Below are 26,255 nucleotides of genomic sequence, written 5' to 3' on the forward strand. Positions count from 1 at the left end.
TACTGGCTTTCTGGTGGAGAAAACATCTCTCATTAACCTGATTTAGGGAGCGAATCATCCCTCAAAGCACGCAGCTGTGTAGTTGATCTTCGTATAGATACACTTATGAATGTGCTGAAATGTTACTCAGCTAGATTTTTTTTTTTTTGTGGGAGGAGGGAATTAAAATGCCACCAAAAATGTTTTGAACATGAGTGCTTTAAAGCGAATGGGAATTTATCATGCTTGAGTAGGTGTAGAGTTCCAAAGCCCTCCAGAACATTTCAGGGAACATTTAAAAGCTCACACCTGGTGTGCTTCAGATCTTTCTGTAAAATAATCAGCCTTCAGCCAACTACTGCTACTACCTGCACCTTTTTCATTTATTTAGATTTTGACTTTAAAATAGTTCTTTTATGGCAGCCACCACAAGCAAAATTTCATTGGGCTCTTATGTTTCCGTGACCTATTTAACATCTGGTTTATGGTATCACTAATGAAATAAGCCCAAATTGTTATCTACTCCCCGTGGAATAAAAGGTGGTGTTTTTTTCCTCTTTTACTACTAAGCGCTGGTGAGGCACCACCTGAAAAGTAACAAATGTTCTAGTTCAATGTCTCTTTTTCATTCTTTCCCAGTATTTCTGAATGCACAGACAGTGAAGCTGAAACAGTCATGCAGTTACGCAATGAACTAAGAGACAAGGAGATGAAGTTGACTGACATTCGTCTAGAAGCCCTTAGCTCTGCTCATCAGCTTGACCAGCTTCGGGAGGCAATGAACAGAATGCAGGTAGGAAAATAACCACCTCAACTATCGCAGCATATGTCATTGTGTTAAAGGCTGGCCATCCCCCCACACGATAAGAATCTCAAAGAAGGTGAATGTGAAGTTTTTGAATGCTTATTAAAAATTGTGTTTGGTTTTGTAACAGTGGTAAACCTTATACCTTCATGAGAAAGCTTGAGCGCATGGTTTCTCCCTCCCTGAACTCTCCAGCACTTAACTGTTCCAACCCTAGAAGACTATGGGGAAACCATTTCACTGGCTGTCAGCAGCATCTTAAATAATTCCCAAGCCATCTGCCTTAAAGTAGCTGCATTTCAGTGCTTAGTGAATTCCCACATATTTATGTTTTCTAGAACACTAGAAAAGTTTTATGGAAGGGATGTTATAATAATTAAAATCATTAATGTATTACAGTAAATTAAAATAATGTGGAAATGGCATTCCTACTAAACTATCATCTGAAGTTGCTTATGCTGCTCTCTTTTAACTGTGTTTTCACCGTGCCTTCTAATGACTGATTTGTCTTTTCAAGAGCGAAATTGAGAAGTTAAAAGCAGAAAATGATCGACTGAAATCTGAAAACCACGGCAGCTGTAGCAGGGCTCAGTCTCAGGCTTCCATTTCATCCTCTCCAAGACATTCAGTGGGTCTCTCTCAACACAGTTTGAACCTCACAGAGTCAACTAGTCTCGGTGAGTTTAATGAGAAAGATGGTGGGCAGGTTTTATCCTGCTCTTGGAAGGTTTGGTTTGGTTAGCCATGGAAAAATGAAAGCATGAAAATTATTAACAGCTATGGTGTGGAAATATGTCAGGAGCTGGCATAAAGCCTTCTTTTAAAATGTCATCCTAGGTCTGCTACACCCTAAACTGGAGTTGTCCAATTATGATCTCAGCTGCGGAGCGCTGCGTTCAGAACTGTTTAATGGGGGATATTTTGTAGGAAGGAAAGTACAGAGTAACTGGCTAATAATTTTCAGTGACCATCTCTTTTTAAGAGTGATCTTGATATTTAGAAAGGAAGTCAGTGAACCTTTTTCTCATGTTTTACCTTCAGGCTCGAGAAGCTCGTATGTGTTGTGTTCAACTACAGTAGAAATGTTAGCATAAAGCAGAATAGCTTTCATTGTTAAGATGCAGCTATGAAGCTTTTCATGTTTTCTCTTCTCAGACATGCTGTTAGATGACACTGGTGATGGCTCTGCCCGCAAGGAAGGAGGCAGACATGTCAAAATAGTTGTCAACTTTCAGGATGAAATGAAATGGAAGGAGGTAAGTTGTATTTTGTCCCGAGTTTTGACATACAAGTGACTTTGCCTTTGAATTCTCTGCTACATTCTTATCTGGTTTGGAGACTTCTACTGAAAAATACTTTTAAAGTGTGAAAAACTTCTTAAAAATATTTTTAGCAAAATAGTTTACTGGCATTTCAGTAGTGATAGACTATAGAGCTCTCACTGAGATAGACACTGAGCTCTCATTTCCATAGTACTGCTGAAAGCTGACAACACCAGTTGAGGTTGTCTCATGGGACTCATCTGCAATGGCTTTCTGTTTTACAGTTTCTTACTGGTGCCATCACCACTGGCCATGAACCAGTGTCAGTAATCCAGGACTGCTAGGCCGTGTGTCAGTGATGGAGCTGATGATGTTACAAGCTAAGCTTTTCAGAGTCTCTGAAAACCAGGTCAATTTTTCAGCTTCAGGGAGGCTAGCATACTAATCTGCGTATTGGGGTGGCGTGTATTTGAGACTGATATGTTAAAAGCTGCACAAAGCTCTTGGGCCTTTGTGTTATTTAAGCTTAAATAAAACATGGAAATGATCTAGTGGAAGCTACAGTGAAATGCTGGAAGCAACGATAGACCACAAAAACTTGTTAGATCCAAACTGGAAGATCCATAACATTGTTGTGGATCAAAGTTGTCCTCTTTGGTACAAGTATCATGTATTGAATCTGTTATCTTTCAGATGTTCTTCATTCTCAAGTGATGTAAAAAAATCTTAAATACCCACATATGTTACAAATATTGTCAAATTGCAGCCCACTTCATGTGTGTATTCGTGGATGAATGTACTGCACAATCTTTACCAAGCAGTGACGTTACTGTCTCACACTGAGTACTTGTAAAAGTGCATTTATGAAATAATTTGATATTCTTTGTAAAAGACAAACATTTGAATAAGGAGAAACAAAATCAGCTTAGCTGATCTTTCCATTAAATACCAATTTTCCATCAATAAATTACAGCGCTGGACAAGCACATCAACAGTAAAACAGTGTTGCTAATTCTGTTGGACTCCACTGTGTGCACTGTTAGTAGTGAAAATGATTCTTGACATTTTAGTTGAACTTGAAGCCCTATGACAGAAATTAGTTCTTCTTCAGTGAATGTTTCATAGTGAGGGCAGCTACGGAGGAATAGAAAAAATGAGGTGCATTCTATTTTCTATATCTGCTGTAGAAATCAGAAGCAAAATGCTATAATATACCCAATGTAACACACACATTATAGATATATTTAGAATGTCACTGCAGTTCTATGCCCATGGCAGTATTTGTAGAAGTAAACTTTGCAAATGCAACATTTTAGATTGTGAAATCATGGACAAACACGTGTTGTGAATGTCTGCCTAGAATTTTCCTACGTGCTTTTTGATAAGCTGTCATCTTCTCAAGGGCTTTGGAGTTGTTTGTGGATTTATTAATAAATGCCTTTAACTTAACACTGGGTGCCACTGAAGTATTCCCTATATTTGTGTCTCCAACACTGTAAGAAAGTTCTAGGGGAAAACAAGAATTTTGTATGGCATTCAGATGTTACCATGAGGTAAAGATGCACCATAACTACACCAGATTTTAAGCTTAAACAGACTTGACTGACATCGTTGGGATTTATTTATTAACTTAAATCCACGTTTGTTTGCATTTAGGATTCAAGGCCTCGTACCTTCCTCATAGGCTGCATTGGAGTGAGTGGGAAGACCAAGTGGGATGTTCTAGATGGTGTTGTTAGACGCTTGTTTAAGGTCAGTAAGCACCATTTGCTCTCTGCCTCAATTCTCCTGTTAGTATTCAGACCGTATTTCACAACAGGAGCTCTGTGTGGAGGCTCAGATGGATGTACTGGTGTGAGTTTGGGTGTATGTCTAAGCAGCCCTGAGTGGTACGAGGAGGCAATGTATGACTTGAGACAAGTCCACTAACTTTGCTTTCCTTAGCATCCTCATCTGTAAGGTACATAGCAGTTACTTGCCTATACTCTATGCTTTGTGTTTGAGGATTAGCTTGGTATTTTGAACAGGCTTTGGACAGCTTCAAGCAGTATTTAATTCAGTGTTATTATTATTATAGCATAGAACCTACAGACACAGAGATTTCCACATCTCATAAATTTTCCCCTCCTTTTTTCACCGTAGGAGTACATCATTCACGTGGATCCAGTGAGTCAGCTGGGGCTGAATTCAGACAGTGTTCTGGGCTACAGCATCGGAGAGATCAAACGCACAAATAGTGCAGAGACACCTGAGCTGTTGCCCTGTGGCTATCTAGTTGGAGAAAACAATACTATTTCAGTTACCATCAAAGGTAATTCCATGTGATCAGTCTGTTGTAGTTCTTGGTAATTACAGTTTTATCTAAGCATACCATGTCAAGAAATTCAGAGGAGTAGGAACTTTTTATTGCCTTTGTTTTTCCCATCCTTTCCTTTTAATTACTCACCATTCTGTTTTCATTTGATGAAAGCAGCACTTGGAGTACGGTACGTCTATAAAATCAGCAGATCTTCAGTCTGTAACAATAGGAATAATTGTACACTTAGCAACTTTCCCCAGATACCTTAAATTGGTGCCTGCAGAGCACATCGTACCACAAGCAACACAGTGGAATTGTTTCAGCAGCAAAGTACTCTTGGAAATGAATAAAGCCTCAGAATTTCGGTCAGCTCTTTGTAACAGACCTACGTGGCATTTCCTTAATGCAGAGTAAAACGAATGATTTAACTTCCTTCATTCATCCCACTTGATCGTCCCTCCGTCAGAGCCAGTAGGGAGGGATCCAGGAATTCATAATATATTTAATCATGGATCTTTGAAAGCCAGTTCTTCAAAATGCATTATTTTCAAAATTTTCATCAGTTGGATTATGTCGCACTGAGAAGGATTTAATGTCTGTGATACTGGATTTCTCAGGGAACCTTTTTATATGAAAACTATCTCATGGAAATGGGGCTGCGGAAACGTCCCCAGTCACTGCAGTCTATCAGCTTGCTCACAGTACGTGGGAACACTGGCAAACACTACAGCTCAACTTCAAAGCCTGACTGCGCATTCAAAAGTGTTTTGATTCCTGAGTACTGGTGCAAAAAATCATTTCCTTGTGTTAAAAATCGGCAATTGGGAAGACAAAATTAGCCCCAAGATATCTCAGTTTACTGAGAGCCCCGAATATTCTGCTTGCTTCGTTGTCATTGCCCAAGAGTATAACCCCAAGTGAAATACTGCTCAAGGACTGCCATGCCTGTGGAGGTACAGGCAGAAGGTGCAGTCTTGTTTTGTGTTTAACTTGCAGTGGCTTGACTTGCATGTTAAAGGTTCATACATGATAACATTTTTCAATAGGATATGAATGTATTTAGTCAATTTATGGGAAACCAGTTACTCACATACACCTTCAAGATATAAAGCTGCCTATATAAATGTTTAATATTCCAAGTAACCATTGAGGTGCAAACATTTCTCTGTCTGATCTGCCAACTTCCCTTTCTTCTGTTTATTTTGAAGCATTGTGTGTTCTTCCTGAGCCAATTCTGCCTAAAGTGGTTGCTGACATTGCATAAATGCTTATCGGTAGGAGTTTTGTTAGAAGAGATAGCTATCGGCAGACAGAGAAGGAGTTTAATTAGAAGTGTTTGGGAAATCAGGGGGAGTTGATGATAGCTGTTTTTTCGCCTAGTGATTCAAAAGTAAACAGGTAAATTCTGGATGGCTGTGTGCTGCACGTGACAAAATACTGTAAAACAGATGGCTCGTGTGTGAAAAATGTAGCCTAGAAATGCTTGCGTGGCAAAATTTATCCAGGAAAGGACACAATGAGATGCAGCTGAGTGCTTGGAAAACTGGGAACGCTGAAGGAAAATCCAGGTGAAGCTCACAGCTCACTTCTGCACTTTTCATATGTACTATTCTCTGTCATGAGAGATAGCAGAGTGGGGGAAGGGATTTCTCGCTGAAATAATAAATTGCTTGGTGAGATGGGACCAAGAACAACAACAAAAAGCTTAGAAAAATGCAGGCCATCTGTATACAAAATAGAAACTCCTACAAATGCTGCATCTCTTACTGTTGCAGGTATCTGCGAAAACAGCTTGGACTGCCTGGTGTTTGAGTCACTGATCCCAAAGCCCATACTGCAGCGCTACGTCTCTCTCCTGATGGAACACCGACGGATTATCCTATCTGGCCCCAGTGGCACTGGTAAAACATACCTAGCGAACCGGCTGTCTGAGTACATGGTCCTGAGGGAGGGCAGGGAGCTGGCTGACGGAGTTATCGCAACCTTCAATGTGGACCATAAATCCAGTAAGGTGAGAACGCAGAAATCATTGCTTGTGCAGTACCGTTCTCCTGAAAGGAGCCGTACTTGAGGTTTTCAGAGCTGCAGGTTCTGCCAGGGATGGGTGTGAAACAGCAAGCTTCCAGGTGTGTATTTAAACACTGAAAGGTGTTAGGATTTTCAGGTGGCGTAAGGATTGCTGTGGAAGTTAAACGCCTGCGTAAAACTCTCAGCAACTTAAGAAATCCCTATTGCATGGGGACATTTTTCTCAGAAAACGTGAAATGCATCTCCAGGCTGTCAGGAGTTCTGCAGGTATCAGCAGTGGTAATCTGCATATGTTGTCTCTGGTTGCAAGATCAGAGAACAAACCTAGCTGGAATGAAAGTGCCTGTCCTGCTTTTGGTGTACAGAGATTTCAGTACGTTCCTGAAAAGAAAGAAAAAAGCATTTCAGACTTCTAAATGTCATATTAGGACAGTACAAATGAAAAAAAAAAAAAAAGTAAATGAAAAGACAAAATCTTAACCCCTCTAGGTCCTTATCTCATTTAGGTCCCTTGTCACATGTCACTAGATATTTAGTGTAACCTAAGAAAGAGAAAGAACGCCAGATTTTTCTGCTTCCTCAAGGAAAGTGTGTGTGTACATGACTAAGACAGCACTCTCTTGCTTTATATTTCTTGGGAACATCACTAGCTAATTAATCGTAACTTGTTTTTTCAAGATATATGGTGAAGTCTCTCTTTTTGTTTGGTTTTTGTTTTTAATGTGTGCTTTTCAGGAACTCCGCCAATACCTGTCCAACCTAGCAGACCAGTGCAATAGTGAAAATAACGCTGTAGATATGCCTCTTGTAATCATTTTGGACAACTTGCATCATGTTAGCTCCCTAGGAGAAATCTTTAATGGACTTCTGAATTGCAAGTACCACAAATGGTAAGGAGATCTTAAGGAAGTCTAGATTGATTTGGTAAAGAAGGCTGAGATGGTCAGACCATCCATATTATGGACAGCACTTCAGAGATAGTCTCTTCATTAAATAATCAATTATTCTATAATTGGTAATTAAAACATAATAGAGGGTTTGGGTAATTTACATTCATTTAATGTAGTAGATCTTGAGTACTAAAAGCAATTTTTAGTGGGAGATGCTGCTCCGAGACTTCCATTTTGCTGTCAGAATTTGATGTTCTCAAAAGCTATTGAGAATCTGGTTGTAAGTAAGTACAAAAGCCTTCTTTGACACACACACGCACAAAAAAGGTTTGAATAACCTTTTTTAATGTTAAGATCTCACTACATTTTCTTACTTAGTTTACAAGTTCGATTTTCTTGGGTTTTTTTGTTTGTTTTTATTAACAGTCCATATATTATTGGCACAATGAACCAAGCCACCTCCTCAACACCGAATCTTCAACTTCACCATAATTTCAGGTACTGTTTATTCATGTTTCTCATTTCTATCTGGGAGGTCACAAAGGAGCAGTGGCTGCTGAGTCATCTGAAGTTGTTCTTCTCAGCTGAAATAGGAGAGAAATACCATTCTCTAGTAGCTGCTGCCCTAACGTGTAGCTTTATGTTATCACAGAATCAGCAAGGTTGGAAAAGACCTCCGAGATCATCCAGTCAAACCATCCATCTACCACCAGTATTTCCCCACTAAACCATGTCCCTTAGTACAATATCTTCTATTAAAATAGTTATTAAAATAACTGCTGTTAATAAAACTTTGACTTTTCTGAGGAGTGTTAAGACATTTGATGCTCTTAACAAGGTTGAAATACAACAATAGGCAAAGCAGATGCTGAGTGAGAAATAAGATGAAACAAAGCACAAGTATTTCATCTAACGAACTCATCATTTGAAAATAATTTTTGGTAAGAGTAAAGATGATTGGGATAGCCTATTTTGATCTTGATAGTAATCTAGAAAAGATAGGAAAAATGTTGCCCAGAATAGTTTTGTCCTCTAGCATTAAAGACTAACTATGGACATTTTTCCTGTTCTGCCACAGATGGGTGCTATGTGCTAACCACACCGAGCCAGTCAAAGGCTTTCTTGGCCGTTTCCTGAGAAGAAAACTGATTGAAACAGAGATCAGCGGCAGAATGAGAAATGCAGAGCTGGTTAAAATTATTGATTGGATTCCAAAGGTCTGGCAACATCTGAACAAGTTCTTGGAGGCTCACAGCTCCTCTGATGTTACTATTGGTAAGTGTTCTGCCCAGTCTGGCAAGAGTTGCATTTCCAGACATACATCAGTTTGTATGCTTTATTTTCTCATGCATCAGGTGTGTCCTTGTATGTTTCTTTGTACTACATGGGGTAAAATGTTTTCTTAAAAACGCTGCTTTTAGATCGTGGCATATTCTCAGACAAATGGTAGAAGACGTTTCTGAACTTTTTTCCTGTTTTGATAGACCTCCTTAAGTTCTTGATGCAAAATGCGTTATGAAATGCAACTAACTGTTTTTGCCTTGAAAGCTTTAGTCTTTTGAGTTGTTTCAGGGGATTTTTGGACTCTGAGGGAAGAGCACTTCACCAGATAGCTACATTTGTTCTCCAGTACTTGCCTTCTTTCTCTAAAGAACTGGAAGGTTGATCCTATTTTGATTCATGTCATGATGATTTGAGTATAATATCTGAATTTCCCTTTCCAGGTCCACGGCTCTTCCTCTCTTGTCCCATAGATGTAGATGGTTCAAGAGTTTGGTTTACTGACTTGTGGAACTACTCCATCATCCCGTACCTTCTGGAGGCAGTTAGAGAAGGGCTGCAGGTAAGCCAACAGAAATGAAAACTCATAGGTCATGAGTAACATCTATGTAGAGGGCAACACCGCATCAGACAAAACTGAAAAACGACAAAGTTTTCTGTGGATATAACTTTGCACACTAAATACCTGCATCTCTATCAAAACGTAGTCCAACTTTGTCCTTAATTTCAGAGAGAAATATTCTCTTCACTGTGCAAACCGTCTTGGAGTAAGGGGTGGAAGCACAGAAGCTCCAGGCTGATTTTTCTGAAAAGAGGTTAAATGCCAAGGAATTGATGTTTTCAGTGGGAGTTAGACATACAATGTCTTTCAGTAATCTGTTCCAGGAGCACACCTTAAAACTGTACTGTGCATCTGAAAAACATTTTTGTGGTCATTTAGTTATGTAGTATTTTCCTTTGCAAATCAAAGCAAATCTTTCAGCAGAGGAAGAACAACGCTGCATATGCCGAGAAACATAAAAATGACTGATGGGATCAGTATCAGTGACGTTTTGATTATTTCTCAATCTACAGGGTGAATTTTCGAGTAGATTTCTTCATAATTCTTTCAGAGCCTGTAGTGAATTCATCACTTGATTGTCTGTTCGTTGTATATCATTCATACTCTCTAGCAATTTGGATAGTTTGGGGCATTGCCATACAATTCTTAGCATCTCCGTGAGCATGAAGCATGTTGGAATCAGAAGGAAGGCTTAACAGAGGTTTGCTATGGACTTACTTGCCAAGCAGCTATGGAAAAAATGACCTTTTTGGTTCTTCAGTTCTCAGAATAAGAATAGCAGCACGTAATTTAAAAGGTCGTTGTGGAGACAGCAAAACCAAATACCGATAAATTCTGGGTATGGCATACATGAAATAAGTTATTTTTAATAAAGCTTTTTCTGTGAGAAAATTCCCTGTGTTTTTGTAACATGAAGACCCAAGACAGATGAAACCTGAAGCTTTCCCCTGGCAGCATCTGTTAGTGGTCAGGCTCATTTTAAAATGACTTGTTTTGCAGTGGAGCTAAATGCAAGATTACACATACAGAAATAGAAAGCTGGGTGACAACAAGAGTATGAAAGGTTGACAAAAGGCTAAAGGTAGCTGGAGAATTGTAAATTATGGCAGTGTGTTGGGAGTTTGTGTTTTGATAAAAGACAAATGCCATTGTAGGGGCATAACCTATAATCTGATACACTTCTGTACGTAAGAAGACTCATTAGAAAAGTGCAGGGCATTCAGAAAAGAGCTGCAGGTATCATTTAAGATACAGAAAGCACTGTACAATGAGAGAGAGAAGCAGCTCAGACTGGTCTGAGGGGAAGCTTAGTGGATGTTTGACGAAGTTGGACTAGAAAGATTCACACTGTGAGCAAGACACAGCTTGTTATTAGTAAGAACAATTCACAGTTACAGTATTTTACTGCAGAAGTATTAGGTTCTCCATCACATACATGTGTATCTGTGGCTGAAATCTTTCTGAAACATGAAATAACTCCAAGAAGTTACGAGCTCCATGGAGAAGCAATTGCGTCAATGGATTTTACATGGTCCAGTTAAGAAGCACCTTGGGTTTTATTTCCTGTCTCTACAGTGGATATTTGCAGATGTTAACAGAGAGAGAGATAAGACAGCTTTATCACAGAAAACTTGAGTCTTACTAATGGCTCCTCACAGCTTCTAAATGCATGAATTCTTCAATGTATTTTGGTCAGAATTTTGGCAAACACAGTTTGCCATTGGAATTGTGACAAGGCCTGGAGACCTCATCATTTTGATGTAAGGAGCATAATTGGTGTTTAGAATGCATACAGAGGAACTTACCTAGAAATAGAACAGAAGATGACACAAAGTATTTTACATAAAACGTCCTATAACAGGGTCCCTGTAAAGGAACGTAATGGGAGCCATCAATCTTCTTGACCCAAAATATGTGAAAAGGGCAGATGTAATCATGATGTTTTCTCTTGAAAAGGAAAAAAACTGATATCTACAGCAATGGTTGGGCTCATCATAGTGTTTTGAAGCTCTCCATATCAGTTGATCAGTAGGTATGGAAAATAATGAGGAGAAAGCACCACAGTTAATAAAACCCTCTTTGCCCTCCCTCGTTTTGCCTGCCTATCTTCATCTTTCATTAGATGATTTCAGTGGCTTGTATTCTAAGCATTGTAAGCATTTCAGTTTCTCTCTTTTTGCTTTGGATTCTTTATCAGCTTCAGTCCAATTTCCCTAAATTCCACAAATCCACTTCATTTAAATTATTTCTTCATTTACTTTGGAATTTCTCTTTTGTTGGGTCCGTGGGTAAGAACAGAACTTACATAGTCGAAGAGCAGCCAGAGCCCTACTAATTAACAATCTAATGCTAGAATTGTGTCTCCCATTTGGGGCTATTTTCTGTCCCCCACACCCACAAAACTTCTTTGAGAACACATCCTCTCATGTGAAATAGCCTGCCAGAAAGGAAGGGTGGACTGCTGATTTCACTCTGATCTCTGTGGACCTAAACTGAACTATCTGTTCTGTTTCTCATTTAGAGAACTATTTTGGGTCAAAAACAAGTGAGCCAAAGGGATCCTTATGATAATTGCTCCCACTGGAGCTGCTGAGGTTTTGGTTCCTCAAAACAGTGATGTGAAAATTACAGGGTTGTTAAAAAAAAAACAAAAAAAAACACCCTTGTTCTTTCTGCTTGGTATATTGATGCAGAATGCAGCACCAAGAAAAGGAGGGCCCAGAGTCTCTGTGGCTTCTTGCCACAATTGCTCATATGCCAGTGATTTCCCTTTGGTGCTTTATGAGCCAACCTGTTGGATTTCTGCTCCTTAGTGGCACCTTCTCTATTTAGAAGGCACTCATGTGAAAGGGGTAGAACTGGGTGCTGTGGAAGGGAATAGTGAGCTGGTGTCTCAGTAGATCTGTGATGATGTCATGTACTGCAATGGGAATTTCATTTACCATCTCTTCAGAAATGAGCTAGGAACTACACGGACCTTCTGGACAGTAAGGATGTGACAAACATAAAATCCTCTGCACTTACCAACAGTCATGTCTTCTTGTAAATTTGAGAGCAAGATGAAATCAGAGATCTGGTTAATCACAGCTTGAAGACATTATGCTGGGGAAACAACACAGTGCAGCTGAAGGATTAAGCGCGTTTTGTTTGTTTGTAAGATTGCCTAGCACCACCTGCTGGGCTCTCCCTGCTGCAGTGCTGCTCCAGAAAATACTTCGCCATTTCTGTACGGCATTGGACTGCCATCTATTGCAGAGTTTGCCTTCACATCTGGCACCTAAGCTTCACCGGAATAGTTTCATGTAACTCTTGCAGGAAGGCTCTAGTAGAATAGATTAAAAACTTCATTTAGCATGTGTAGCAGCCAACTTTTGGAAGAATGGGTTAGGTTGTGAGCTACATGACGTCATTTAGAATGAAAGCTGTTTTTATTCTGTAATATTGCTTAGGAGTCTCTGACTCAGTGCTGTTCTAACAGCCCTTGCCTGTGGAAATACTGTGCTGCCATGCAGGAAGATCAGGTGTGGCTTCATTAGCCATGCATCCAGGTGAAGTCAATCTTTTGCATTCTGTTTGGATGCAGCATTTTGGAGTCCTGTTTGCACTGGAGGAAGGATTTAGCTTCTGGAGTGCAAGAGTGTTCTGGTGACTTAGGGCACTGTGAGGACCAGCACTAGAATGCTCAAAAGTTTGCCCTAACTATTCCTGTTTTGCAACAGAGAGGATAAGATTTGGGGGGTGGGAATGAAGTAATGATGAGGAAAAGGAGATAGTCTTAGATCCATCAAAGTGCTGGCAAATTCCTGTCCTACGCCAATGCTTTTTTCCTTCTGTGCATTTTATAGGAAAGTGAGAGGTCTCCGAATTCAAGGGACAAAATGCCAGTAATGGACTCCAGTTGCAGAAGGATGTTTAGGCCAGAAATGTATAAAGCAGAAGTTAAAAAGTTCAAAGTTACTTCAAGTTGTACTTGTACTTCTTAAAGTCATATGACATTCAAAGGAATTTATTACCTATTTAAGGCAAACAACGTAACAAGAAGGATATGTAGGGACTCAGTAACACAATCTGTTGGAAACAGAAAAAGGTTTTGAGCCAGCATACTTACTTGAAATGGGAACACATAGCCAAATTCTGCTGGCACATTTTCTTGGTTGAGTACAAAGAAATTTCCTTGGCTTGAAAAATTTGCTTTGACATCCATCCATCACTATTGCTCGATAACAGGTATCACATTTCCTCCTGTGCATTCTTCTAGCTGCGGTTTCACAGCAACGGCAGACAGATAAGACAGCTGTTGCTGTGAACTGAATGTGAATGTTAACAGTCTCTGCTCTGTGTTTACTTTGAGTTGAGGGGAAAAAAAGGAGAAAATACCCACCTTTCTGAATTGAGGTTATTTTTACATCTCCCTTTCTTCACAAGGTGCCCACAGAAGGGCACTGCAGTCTCAGAGGAGGTGGTTAGCCTCTTCCACATCACTTGCCATTAAAAATCATAAAAACTTCTCCACTGGGGTGATGGCCAATCTAATTTGGTTCTGTTCAGCCCTGCTTGCAAGTTTCTTCTGCAGTCAAAGAATCGCGGCATTCGTTTTGGTTAGGTAAGCAGTGAATCAAACGATAGGAAAAGGGGAATGTTTCAGGGAATGTTTTAAAAGAAACTCGTTCACTTTTCCAGCTGTATGGGAGGAGAGCTCCCTGGGAGGATCCTGCCAAATGGGTAATGGACACGTACCCGTGGGCAGCCACCCCACAGCACCATGAGTGGCCTCCTCTGCTACAGCTACGGCCTGAGGACGTGGGGTTTGATGGCTACTCCATGTCACGGGAGGGCTCAACTAGCAAACAAGTTCCAGTGAGCGACGCTGAAGGAGATCCACTGGTAAGCTTCTCCTTTCTGAGACAGTGAAACTGCCTGGCTTCCCTTTGAAAGGGACTAAAAGCAAGAATGAAAAAGTAACGGGCAGCTGAGAGGTGTTTCAGAGATTTAGAATGAGGTCATGTTTCTTGGGAAGTCATAGCTCATGGAATGCATTGCCATAGAATGCCCATAAAGTTTTGCAAGAAATAGTGTTGGAAGCTGTTTAGATCCGTTTCTTGGGGATATTTTGAGGATTCATTTTTTGAGGAGCAACTGGAGATGTGTGTCTGGTGAGCTTAATTTCTATACTGAAATGAAATACTTGATGTAGTTACATGTATGTGAACAATGCATTCGAATCATTTGACTTAGCCTGTTTTACCCCCCGTGAAGTAAGCATGTTGCTTTTCCTGACATCGTGCGTAGAGCTGTATTCTGGTCACCAAATGAAAACTGAGATTTTCATTGCATATACAAGCTGCTCTGCTCTGTGACTGGTGCCAAATTTATGAATCAGAAATACAGTACAATTGTAAATAAAGGAAAAGTTAACTCCTATTGGTATAAGGTGAGTAAACTGAACTGGAAGGTAGCACTAGATACCCATTTTCTTCCAGTGGGAAATGGTTATTGAAACTATGAATGCCCTAAAATTGTTTGAGATATACATTTTTCCAGACAATTGGGAGCTCAGAACATGCTTTAGCTTTCACTAGCTCACATATACAGATACAAATATTGTTCCCAACCTCAATGATTCTATGATTCTAAATATTAAGCTAGAGGTATGTACCTTCAGATTTGCCTATTTTGACGGTTCTGTATGCGTTACCATGTGTCAGAGCAAGAGAGGGGAAGGATGCTTGCAGGATCCTGTGGACTAATCGATTCAATCTCTTAATTTTTACCCTTTCTGGAAAAGCGTACAATTCATGACTAATTAGCATGTTGCCAAAGCATGTTTTAAATGTAATTCCTCTTTTCGGATACACAGGAATAATTACCCTGCTTGTCTCTTCCTTACCTTTGTTATATGGTGGCAAAGTGAATGCAGATGTGATTATCATATGGAGTTGGTACTGTTTCTACCTCAGAATACAAATAATTGTGTACTTTTATGCCTCTGTAGATGAACATGCTAATGAGACTGCAGGAAGCAGCCAACTACTCAAGTCCCCAGAGTTACGACAGTGACTCTAACAGCAACAGCCATCATGATGACATACTCGATTCATCTCTGGAGTCAACATTGTGATCTTCATTGGATAGAAATAGGTCGTTTCCATGATTGATCTCCCACTCAACAAGAATCCCAATCATGAACTCATGAAAGGAACATGTTCCTGGGCTGGGCTGGTATCTCAGTATTAGAGCTGCAAGAACAAGACACTTAGAGTCAGTCTTGAACCTGGGTGCAGGCAACCCAATCAACCTTTGTATTGTTTTTCTTCTTACAGTGATAAGAACTGCACTATTCCTTTATTTTCTTCTGTTCAGTTGCTGTAAGCTCTCACGCCTAAGATACTGAAGATGTTAAAAATAGTCATCGTTACTAAAAGAAAAAATAGTTAAAGGGGCGGGATTTCACAGCTATGAAGCAAACAGCTTTGTGCCATGTACAGAAGGAGAGGGGAGAGGAAATTTTTGCCTATGCTGCTTTTGACCAAACACATTTAGGTGAGGGCTGGACTTTTACCAATCAGCTTTGCAGATTAAACTCAGCTTTGTATAGTTCTGGTGCTATAACAATATTGCTTGCCTTGGTATAATACTCCATAAAGGCAAAGCTGCTAAACAGGGAAGTTTGAATAAGTATAATAAAAGAGGGTGGGAAAAAAAAAATGAAAAGAAAAAGCACTGCTCTCCTTGCCAGTCTGAGACCTTGGCTTTCTTTCATTATGTGTTTGTAAAGATAGACATATATATAAATAGGAATATATAAAAGTATATATACAGTCTGAACAAATCAGGTTTTTTCCAGCACTGTGTAACCATCAGTCCTATTACCAGTTAACTATCAGGTGGCCCTCTGCTGTGCAGGGCCTGATTCTCCTTCCACATCCTTCCATGATGCTCAGTTGACTTCAGTGGTGTCACACCTGCGGGAGAGAGGTTCCTTCCTCTGCAGAAGTCAGCAGAAGTCCTACAGCTCTTGGGGACCTTAGGCAGCACGCAGGCATCCCGTGTGCACAGAGCCCTGTGTGCAGAGAGTAGGTAGCTACACCCCTGAAGGGATGGATCAGACTTTCAGTTCTTAAGTCTCGCCATGAAACATTACAGCCTTTTTCTAAAAACATTGGGTTTTGTTCAGGGTTTTTGTTCTGATCAGCACAACCATGAATGGGTTAGTTGCACCTCAGCTCTGTGACAGTTCCAGTGCTGCTGTGGTGACAGCATCTCCTCCCATGGCTTTTCTTTATAACTGCAAAAAGAAATATACAGTATTCTAGCGGTATTCAGGTCTGGAAAAGAAGGAGGGAAGGTACTGCATCTTTTGAGTTGAGCTGGGCCATGCTTTTGAGTTTTGGCAGAGCTGTGAACCTGGTTTTATTTCTCCTCCTCTCCAAACGCACACACCTACGCTCTCAGTGTTAAGGCTTTGTACTTCGGTTGGGGAGCAGGAACACCTCACCAAGAATTGCACTTTCTTTTCCATGGAAGCAAGCGCTCGCACCAATGGCTCCACCAAGCCAGCTGCCCTGGGCTGTACCTCGACACAACCATCACTCCTCACTGTTGACCTGTACAAGCCTTCCCAGCTGTCTTTTGGTGCTGAATTTTAAAGCGATGCCTTATTTTGTACTAATTGTATTGATGAAATTAGTGCTGTATGTTCTGGGATTTTATTTAAATCAACAGGGCTAAGTCATCTCTTGGAATATCATAAGTTGCTGTGAATATGATTTGTATGAGACACTAGAGTTTGTCACAGTGTGACAAAAAAAAGGAGGGAGATGAGAACTTTTCAGGTTCATATCAATCCGCAGCTATAAATCCCTGAAGAGCTCTTTTATGAGGAAAAGGAAAAAAAAAAAGATTTTCAACTAGAATCAATGCTGTCATTAAATTACAAAAACATGCTGGGCTTTGTCAATGCACAGTAAGAAAACTTATTATGAACACTTTTTTAAGAGCCTGTTAATCCTTGTGGGTTTGAAATAATGTTAACAGACAAGTTGGTGCTTCTGTGACTCAGTTGGAGAGGATGGTTTAATGATACCTCATGACTTCCTGTAACATACCTGTGCTTACGTTGTCTTACTGAGCTGGTCTTGAATCTGCTCCTGTTACAACTTCTAAGTGCTGATGACTCTTTTTTTTTTTTTTTTTAAGAAAAATATTGTAAAAGAAAAATTTAAATATTTTAATGATGGGCGGGGGGAGCTTGCTGTTGTTGCTGTTTTGAAATCTCTGAACTCTATTTCGTTATGTCACTGAATGAAATACCAAGGGCTTACTCAGCTGATGTTCCTGGTCTTGGTACTGTACAAACGGGGTGCGTCTGTGTGGAATTAAACGCATGGCATGCTGGTGATGACTTACAGAGAGGTGAATTGTTCTGGTAGTCCTGACAGTTCTGCCTCCCAGCACTGACTTTACCTGCTACTACTGTGAATCTTGATGCTGAATCCTCCAACTGAATCCATGCAGACACAGCATGTTCCTGTTGCAGAGCTAGGGCTTTCAATGGACTTAATATCCTAGAAAACGTCTCAGTTAATCTATGACTGAGTTCTCTAAGACATGTTTATAATGGTGTTTTTATTTGCGGGAAACGGGGTATTTTTTTTCTCATGTTTAATCCTGTGCTTACGCTCAGGAATTTCTGTTGTCTATTCTTTTGTATTGACGCCAGTTTGGGTTACAACAAGGGGCAGTTTTGAGTGGGGTGCTCATCCTAATCATCACAAGATTCAGTGTCTTTCTGAAACTTCGGGAGGCAGGGTTACCCGTAGTACACACTTAGTTCTTATCAAGACTTCAGTCTTTCTTTAAGTGACTTTCTTCTCATTTAAGGCTTTTTCATTAATGCTTCCTTTTCCTTTTGCCTTTTTTTTCCTATGAAGTTGGCTTGTTTTAAAGGAGAAAATCGAGGGGAAAAAAATATAACCAAGTTTCTATGCAACATTCACGTTGTGTTATAAACTGAAAATATAAACCGTTTTCTTTCCTTCAGAACTGCCAAGAGTTATACAGGCCATAACTGAGATGTGGTTTGTTTGGGGAAGGGGAGGGAAGGGGTTTGTCTTTTTTGTACATTTTGGATGAAGCAAGCTGGTATTTCATTGTTGATGCTTAACTTGATATTATGTGTATGAAACCTTGTCTAAATGTGGCAATTTTCTTTCAAGAAAAAAAACTACAAAAACTAAGCAAAAAAAAAAATCTTTTTGTCGATATTGAATGGAAGGTTGCTGTTTTGATCTAGTCGTTTCCAGTGGAACAGTTTATGAAATATGTTCTATAAGATGTACATTTTTTCATTGTAACATAGAAATGTAAATATTTGATTAAAAGTGCTGCATTTTGATGAATTTTTTCTAGCCATTTTTAAAGAGAAAAACTAGGAATCGAGTATTTTGTGTACGTTTATGATGTTTTCCATTTGCTCCTCTCCCTATTTAATTTTCAGTTCTCATTTAGGATTGGAATTTGTGAATGGTCTGTTTGAGATCATGCCTCCCCTTTCTCCCCCTCCCCGTTTCTCCCCCTCCCCGTTTCTCCCCCTTCCCCCGCCCCTGTGTCATGGAGAATAAAGCTGATGATTGTACCAGTCTTAAATTATTCATGATTCAATAAAATTGATGCTTATTTATTCAGATTTGTGGCTTCCCTGAACTTTTTGTCCCTTTTTAATTGACATTTTCCATTTGAAGATGGTGAGTTTTAGTTCTTTTCTTTATTGGTTTCTATGTGTGGTAAGACACCAACTGCCCTGAGACATTATACCTCCAAGATCTCCAAGTCCAACCCCAACCCACCAACCCAACACCTCCCAGTGCCACATCTCCATGGTTCTGGAACACTCCCAGGGACGGTGACTCAACCCCCACCCTGGGCAGCCTATACCAGTGCATCACCGCTCATTCTGAGAAGAAATTATTCCTAATATCCAACCTGAACGTCCCCTCGTGCAACTTGAGGCCATCACCTCTCATCCTATCACTGTTACCTGGGAGAAGATGTTGACCCCTGGGCAATTGTAGGGAGGGATAAGGTCTCCCCTGAGCTCCCTCTTCTCCAGACTGACCCATCCCAGTTCCCTTAGCCACTCTCCATCAGGCTTGTGCTCCAATCCCTTCACAGCTCTGTTGCCTTCCTCTAAACACACTCCAGGTCCTCATGTACAGCCGATAGCCTGCTTAACTATGTCTTTATAGTTTGTTCTCAAATCAATAAAAGAGGTATTTTACTGGTAGGTATTTGCAGGACAACTCAGCAAGGTGATTCACCTATTGGACTTGTCTCTGCAACTTGTGACAAGCCTAGAGAATTATGTCGGCTAGGCCTTATCTGCATTGTATTAGAAGAAAATGTCTTGGCTGCTTATCAGTAGTCACTGAGTCTTGTGGAGGAATTCTCTTTTGTAGGCTGTCTTGTTCTGCTGGCTTTTTCCTTCTCTTTACTTTTTCCTTCTGAGTCACTAGTGTCATTTATTTCTGTAGTACAGCAGTGCAAACTAAGAGCTGACTGTCAGCAATGGGATTTCACCTGTCCCTTAGCAGCAGTTTTCCAGAAGCAGAATGATTTTGGGCATGCTCTAGTGGGTTTCCATATTTGGTAAACACACAGAATTGCATGTTTTAGAGTTGGCCCTGTAAGACAATTTAGTCCTGACCTTGGACAGTCTTTGAATCAATACTGGACCAGCACCAAAGCACTTAATCTCTCTCAGGAACAACTCTTTCTTCCCTTTTTCAGCCTCCTGCATTCTTTCCCCATGTTCTTTCCTTCTTTGTTGCATGCTCTCGTGTACATTCATTCATCTTCACATATTTTTTCCTTCATCTCACCCCTCCTTTAACCTTTATTCTGTTTCCAACATCCTATTTTATTCTTCCTTTATATCCTGCCCAGCTCCCCCTCATAATTTCTCAGTGCCTTGGGATCAGTGCTGACTTCCTTTCTGCAGTCAAAGGGGACATTCCCTGGGGTCACTTTATGCAATCAGTCTGCAGCCTGTGCCGTGTGCTTACATCCCTTGCTTTCCACTGATCTTTTCCACTGGCGTCTTGAAGTAGTCATGTCCAGAAACCAGGGAGGAAGCACCTCCTGCGCCGATTACAAGGGTGTAGGCCATGCTCTGGGTAAGCACAGGCAATTCCTCCTCCTGTGCATGCAATCAGTTCATCAGTGATGGCAGTTAGGAGCTCTGAAGGACCTTAACTTAAGAACTGAATCCCTTAAGAAAGGGTCCACAGGAAGAAGGGTGGAAGTTTGTGCTTCCAGAGTGATCCTGTGGTAATCTGGCCGGAAGGCCGCCCTCCATCAGAGGGTTACTGAGCCCCATGGCAGCCGGCCTGTGTGTGCCCACCTGGCTGTGCTCATGCTCCACTCCTCGGCAAGGAGGGAGCGTGGTGGTGAAAGCCTGTCAGCTGAGGAACAGCCCTGAACACCTTTCCCCCACTCAAAATCCCTTCCTTGGGAGTTTGAATGATTTTATTCATTTATATCACATTCAGTTGTGGTTCAAAAATGCAGCAGCCCTGAAGATGCACAGTTAAGGTCATGTAATAGCACGGGCTGGCTGAAGGGATGATCTTCTAGCCCTCTTTTCCCCCCAGGCTGGATGTTTCATGTCTGATGCACTGGTGTGGCAGCTGTGGGTGCTAGATCAGCTGAAATCAGAGCAAATCAAGACAGCAGATCGATTTTCTTCAGTATTCTGTGCTTCACAGCGGTCACTTCAGGCCCAGAGACATCCAGTGGATGCATGTTAGGCGGGGGAGAAGGGGAAACGCAGCCAGGAGTGAGACCCTGCTGAGCTGCAGCACTGTCAGCCTGTGGGTGGGGAATCAAAGGGCTGCCCACTGCAACGTCCGGTGCTGGGCAGCCACCATCTTCCTCTGCCCTGGCTGCAGCACAGCTGACAGTGCTCCAGCCTCGTCGCCTCCCACAGCTGTTCCGCCTGAGTCACCACATGGAGGCTGTGAGCTCCTGAGTCTGTCCTGAGTTTTGTTTTGTTTTGTTTTTTTCCCTAGAAATACTGTCCTCCTCACTCCCTCATCCTGCCTATGTTGTCTTGGACTTTCCCTTCTCCTGGATCACAACAAATGCGAACGTAGCCTGCCCATGTTGAGTTATAAGGAGGAAGGAAAACTGAGCTGATGTTTACCATGGCCAGGTAGTATATCTTGATTGCTGTTAGCCCCAGGCTTTTAATATTACATCGAAAAACGAGTCAGCCTTGGGTGTGCCTTCTTTTGGCTTTTTAAGGTCCATTGCCTACTAAGGCAAGTGTGAAGCTTCATGTGAGTAACCAGCATTGCCTCCTAACTTATGGACTGGCACCCGTGGAGCCATTCAGCAGCACAATCTTTTAGATACAAAGGGAGTCACTTCTGCAGACCTAAATGAAAAGCACCATTTTTTTCAGAACCATTAGATCACTGAATCCATCTCTGTGCTATTTTTGCACGTATCAATGTGAATAGCCCAAGCACTGGAAATCAGCAGGTGCTGTAGTTCTTGTTGCAGTGGCTGATTAAAATTAAATGAAGAGATATTCAGATGTGTTGCATCAGCTTTGTCTTATAAACAGTATTTTCTTAGAACAAGCCGTTGTCTTTGTCTGCCTTACCTTATCAAATTACTGTAGTGTTGCTAAGAAGTGGTTTTATTTTATTTCCCTGTTTGGGCCCAGACTCAACCTACACCAACCTGCAAACAGAAAGCATGCACTGCCGAATGGCAAAGCTTGGAAATCTACATTCTTTTATTTGGCAGTCATTCATTTTATTATATATACACATATTTAAAGTCTGTACATGGTAAAATACAAAATAAAAGTGTTTCTTTATAAGTTACACATTTAAGCAGCTACATTTGTTTGTAGTTCAGCCGTCATTTAATTAAAAAAAAAAAAAAAGAAAGAAACCTTATTCAGCCATTGTTATATTCATTCACAATAACCTTGGTATAAAACATCCATACAGAGTAAGTGTACAAAATAGCGTACAGTTCATATAAGCTGTGCAAAGACAGCAAAGTTCAGTCAAAACCAAAGAGGCACATCCCCTTTCCTCTGTCCACAGCACATAGCAGAAGCCAAGTGGAAAGCAAGCACAGGCCTGTGGGCAGAAAAGTGAGTTAGACAGTGCTGTGTCTAGAGAAAGGATGCGTAAATTAAAACAAAAAACACGAACAGAGAAGGTCCCCATTACACAAGGCACACTGTGTTATACCTGAAGGCGATTGTGGCAGCTCCCGTGGGTCTATGGCACAGTGAAGGTGAGGAGGGACAGTGGTTTGTCTGCACATCTCATGGACATCCTTTGCCTTGGGGTGAGACGATGGCCAGATCGGAGCAATCCTCGGGTTCTGAACTCTTGGTAATAGCTGGGAATTCGGTTGGAAGGTGGAAAAATGGCCACAGCACCTGTATTTTGTTGGTACTGGAGGTGTTTTGTCTGGAAAAAATATTCCCCTGCTATAAAGGAAGGAACATTCAGGCTGATGCAGCTAATCGAGCAAATATTGGTTGTTAAGCAGAGAGGAATGGTTTTGAAGAGGTCAGCAGACACTGTGGGTGTGAAAACTTTCCCGTGGGACAGAAAAATCAGGAATACCTGGAGCAGGAATGCTTGTGGCTGTGTGATAGGGAACCTGCCCTGGAGAAGCACGTGGACATGCAGGCGGGACAGCACCTCTTCAATTTATAGCCCTTTGTTATGTACACCTTTGCAATGTCCCCACGTGATGGTAGGAGCAGGCGGGTGACCTAAGAGACTGTTATCTCCTCTTCTTCTTCCTCCCCTTCCTCATCTTCTTCCTCCGAGTCCGAGCAGTCTGAAGGTTTGCTGGGGCTGCTGGAGTGGGACGGAGAGGGAGGTGTCTGGGGGCCCAGCCTGTCTCGCAGGTGCTGCGGGGCCGGGTGGTAGGGCAGCGGGTGCCGGGGGCTGGGGGGGCATGCCATGGGGCCTTCCTCCTCTTCCTCCTCCTCCTCCCCTGAGCACTTCTTGCCAACGTCACTGAGGTCTGGGTGCGGGTTGAACTTGGTGGGAAGGGTTTGCTCTCTGCAGCCACCAGAGGAGAGGAGCTCTCTTTCTTTGGAGTTCCTCCACTTCATTCTTCTGTTCTGGAACCAGATCTTCACCTGTGGGTGGAGGAAGAAACTCAGAAACAACTCGTCTCAGTAACAATGGGAGCGGGGACAGCCTTTGACTGCACTCTCAAGGAAGGCGCAAGGAGGGCTCACCTGTGAGTCCTTGAGGCCCAGCTTGGCTGCCAGCTTCTTTCTGTCGGGCTTACTGATGTACTTCTGCTTCTGGAACATCTTCTCCAGTGCCTTGCGCTGCACATCAGAGAAGACGGCGCGGCGCAGCATGCCACGGCGCGGCTTACCGCGAGCAGCCAGCGGCCACGAGAAGGTGCCGGGGATGGGCACAACGGCTGAGGTGGCTGCAGGACAGAAGAGCGGGGTGAGCGTGGGGCACGGGCCACCACCCCAGCACCCACCGATCCACAGCCTCGAGGGGAACTTCACGCTCAAATGGCCGTTGCCTTTCAGTGGGCCATAACTGGGATTAGGGCCATGGGCTCAAACGTGGGAAATGGCTCGATGGTGGCCTGTTTTGTTGGGGGATTCAAAGGGCTCCAGCCTCAAAAGGCAAGGCGCGGTGCACCGGCTGGGGTAGAGGTGTGGGAGAAAAGCCTTCCCTCCCGCTTGTGGGTTTTTTTTTTCAGAAGCTTTTATCATTTCAGGCACTTTCTTAATGCTTGAGATGAAAATGAGGACTTTTCTGGTCGGAACAAAACCGGCCCCTTTGGACTCAGTTTTGATCAATCAGTATTCATCTTTTTTTTTTTTTTTTTTTTTTTTTTAATATTAATCTCTCTCCCTCCCCCCAAGTTGGAGAATTCAATCCGAAGACATGAAAAGTAACAGCTAATTAGCACACTGCTTGGCTCCCCGTGGCATTTGTATGATAAAAAGGGCAGAGTTTCGCCTTAAAAAAAAAAAAAAAAGTGTGGTGGGGGGGAAGAACCTCCCCAAGAGAGACAGAGATGCTAATGAAGCGTGAATGGTAATTGTGTAGTAATGAACTAACAGAAAAAGACTGAGGACAAGCAGCTAACGCCATATATTATTGGAACAAAAGAGATTTACACTTTCAAACTAAACACAACGGCATGCCGGGCTCCTCGGGAGAATACTGATGGCACAATCGTCTCTTTCCCCAAATCATTTTCATTAAATGGACATGAAAAGCTATTTATAAAGCTCAAGTTGTTTTTGTTAGGCTATTCACACGCTGGAGAAAGGGAGCAAATTCCATTATCCGGAGGATGAATGGAAGAGCTGGGGTTATTTTTTCCTCTCTCTCTTTCCCCGTTTTTCTTTTAAACTAATAGCTTGTGTAATTAGATTTAAAAAAAAAAAAGAAGAAGAAGAAAAAGAAGAAGAAGGAAAAGTTTTCCGCAGCTCCGCGAGGGCCGCTGCCAGCCCCAGGAACGCGCGGCGGGTGCACGCGGCCCCGCGGGGACGCGCGGCTTTGCGCGGGCGCGCGGTGGGCGCTGTCCGCTCCGCCCGTGGTGCTGAAGGCGACGGCGGGGCGGGAGGGTGCGGGCGCGGAGCAACGGGGTGGTGGGCAGAGGAACGTCGGTGGGGGGAGAGAGCACGGAAGGGGGGTGGGGGGCGGGGGCCTTTTCTAGACCTACCTGGAAAATAGGAGGATCTGATGAAAGGCTGGAAGGATCCTTCAAAGTACGGGAAGGAGAAAGTCTTTGGAGGGACGCTTTGAAGCAAGGCAGGGGAGGACTCTAAGTGAAGAAACAGAACGAAATTAAGAGGGCTGCTGGCGGCTCGACCCGGGAGCGCTCAGCGGGGCTCGGCTCTCTGCCGCCCGGCGCCGCGCTCCCTCCCCGGCGGCCACCCCGGCTCGTTCGGGGGCCCGCCGCTGCCCGGCCCCCTAAGTTGGGGGCGGCGAGAGGGTCCTCCCTCCCGCTCCCTTCTCGCTGCCCCCTTTTCCCCGGCGGGGCCGCTTACCGGCGCGGGGGGCGGAGGACAGGATGGCGTTGACCCCGAACTTGAGGAAAGTGGAGTCGCTGCCGGAGCTTTGGGGCGAGCAGATCCTCCTGGCCGCCGTGCAGCCGGGCAGCTCCGGCGTTCCCGAATCCGTCCTGGGCGCCGAGGCTGGGGGGGACATGCTGCTGGGCGGGGGAGCGCTGCGGGGCGGGTAGGCGCCGGGCCGGCTGATCCGGATCAAGTCCTCCACCAGGAAGCTGGAGTGGCTGGAGAAGGCGGATTGCAGCGACTGCGGCAAGGTGAGGGTGGGAGTGGGCCGGAGCAGGCTGGGGTAGACGGCCGGCGGGGCGATGAGGCTGGGGAACATCATCGCAGGGGCCGTCCGTCCGTCCCTCCGCCTGCTTGCCTGTCTGTCTGTCTGTCTGTGAGTAAAGATCCCACTGGAGAGCCGGGCAGGGTACTCTGTGCCCTTCCTCCTGGATGCGGGGTTTTATAGTGGTCAGTCCCGCTCGGGCTCTTTCAGCGGTGACAGCCCCAACAATGGGGTTCAACAAAGTTCTCCACTCCGGCTTCATTCAGCGGCCGCTCCGGGGCTGCCCATTGGTCCGGGGCTGCAATTTATGATTGGATTAGGCTTCATAAGCACCCCGCGCACAATGGCCGCGCCACAAAGAAAGTGTAGTCATCAATTTTGCATATTGACCGCCTCTTTGGAATACGTCGCTCCAAAGGCTCCCAGCAGGGTTTTGTTCCGAGGCAACACACACAGGCTAATTAAATGCCTATTTAAAAGTTTCCAATGACATCTTGCCTCATAGAAAGGGAATTATTTAAAGAAAGCACTAAATTTATTTGCCGCTCCCCCGCTGAGGTTAGGAAATAAATCAATAAATATTCATCTAAACCATCAGAAAAGCACCGGTTTAGTGTCGCTGAAAACACAAATGGGAAAACACGGCATTAAACTACGGAGGGAGGAAGGAAATATTCCAAGAGCGGTTTGGATGCATTCTGCTCAGTGCTCGCAGCGCTCCGGGCATGGTGTTGACATGGTGTTGGCATGGTGTTGTTGGCATGGTGTTGTTGGTGAGGTGTTGG

The 26,255-nt window shown here is 42.9% G+C and overlaps 2 protein-coding genes across 12 annotated transcripts in view; one reads left to right on the forward strand and one right to left on the reverse strand.

The window, feature by feature from the left end:
• The window catches only part of NAV2 (neuron navigator 2), a 334,129-nt gene extending 316,062 nt beyond the window's left edge, over positions 1–18,067 (forward strand). For all 11 annotated transcript variants that reach the window (XM_021401010.1, XM_021401011.1, XM_021401015.1 and 8 more), the window contains 12 exons: positions 619–772; positions 1,302–1,461; positions 1,940–2,040; positions 3,703–3,798; positions 4,189–4,357; positions 6,121–6,356; positions 7,109–7,263; positions 7,690–7,761; positions 8,342–8,538; positions 8,988–9,106; positions 13,787–13,990; positions 15,099–18,067. In XM_021401010.1, coding sequence (XP_021256685.1) covers positions 619–772; positions 1,302–1,461; positions 1,940–2,040; positions 3,703–3,798; positions 4,189–4,357; positions 6,121–6,356; positions 7,109–7,263; positions 7,690–7,761; positions 8,342–8,538; positions 8,988–9,106; positions 13,787–13,990; positions 15,099–15,224 — 1,789 coding nt within the window. In that variant the 3' untranslated portion in view covers positions 15,225–18,067. The remainder of the gene's footprint in view (positions 1–618; positions 773–1,301; positions 1,462–1,939; positions 2,041–3,702; positions 3,799–4,188; positions 4,358–6,120; positions 6,357–7,108; positions 7,264–7,689; positions 7,762–8,341; positions 8,539–8,987; positions 9,107–13,786; positions 13,991–15,098) is intronic.
• DBX1 (developing brain homeobox 1) lies at positions 22,911–25,527 on the reverse strand. Its single transcript, XM_021401247.1, has 4 exons — positions 25,179–25,527; positions 24,851–24,952; positions 23,388–23,590; positions 22,911–23,285 (listed from the first exon to the last, which is right to left on the reverse strand). Exons 1-4 carry the CDS (start codon positions 25,525–25,527, stop codon positions 22,911–22,913), a joined length of 1,029 nt encoding a protein of 342 aa, XP_021256922.1.

The sequence above is a fragment of the Numida meleagris genome, chromosome 6, assembly GCF_002078875.1.
Source record: "Numida meleagris isolate 19003 breed g44 Domestic line chromosome 6, NumMel1.0, whole genome shotgun sequence".
NCBI classification, from domain to species: domain Eukaryota; kingdom Metazoa; phylum Chordata; class Aves; order Galliformes; family Numididae; genus Numida; species Numida meleagris.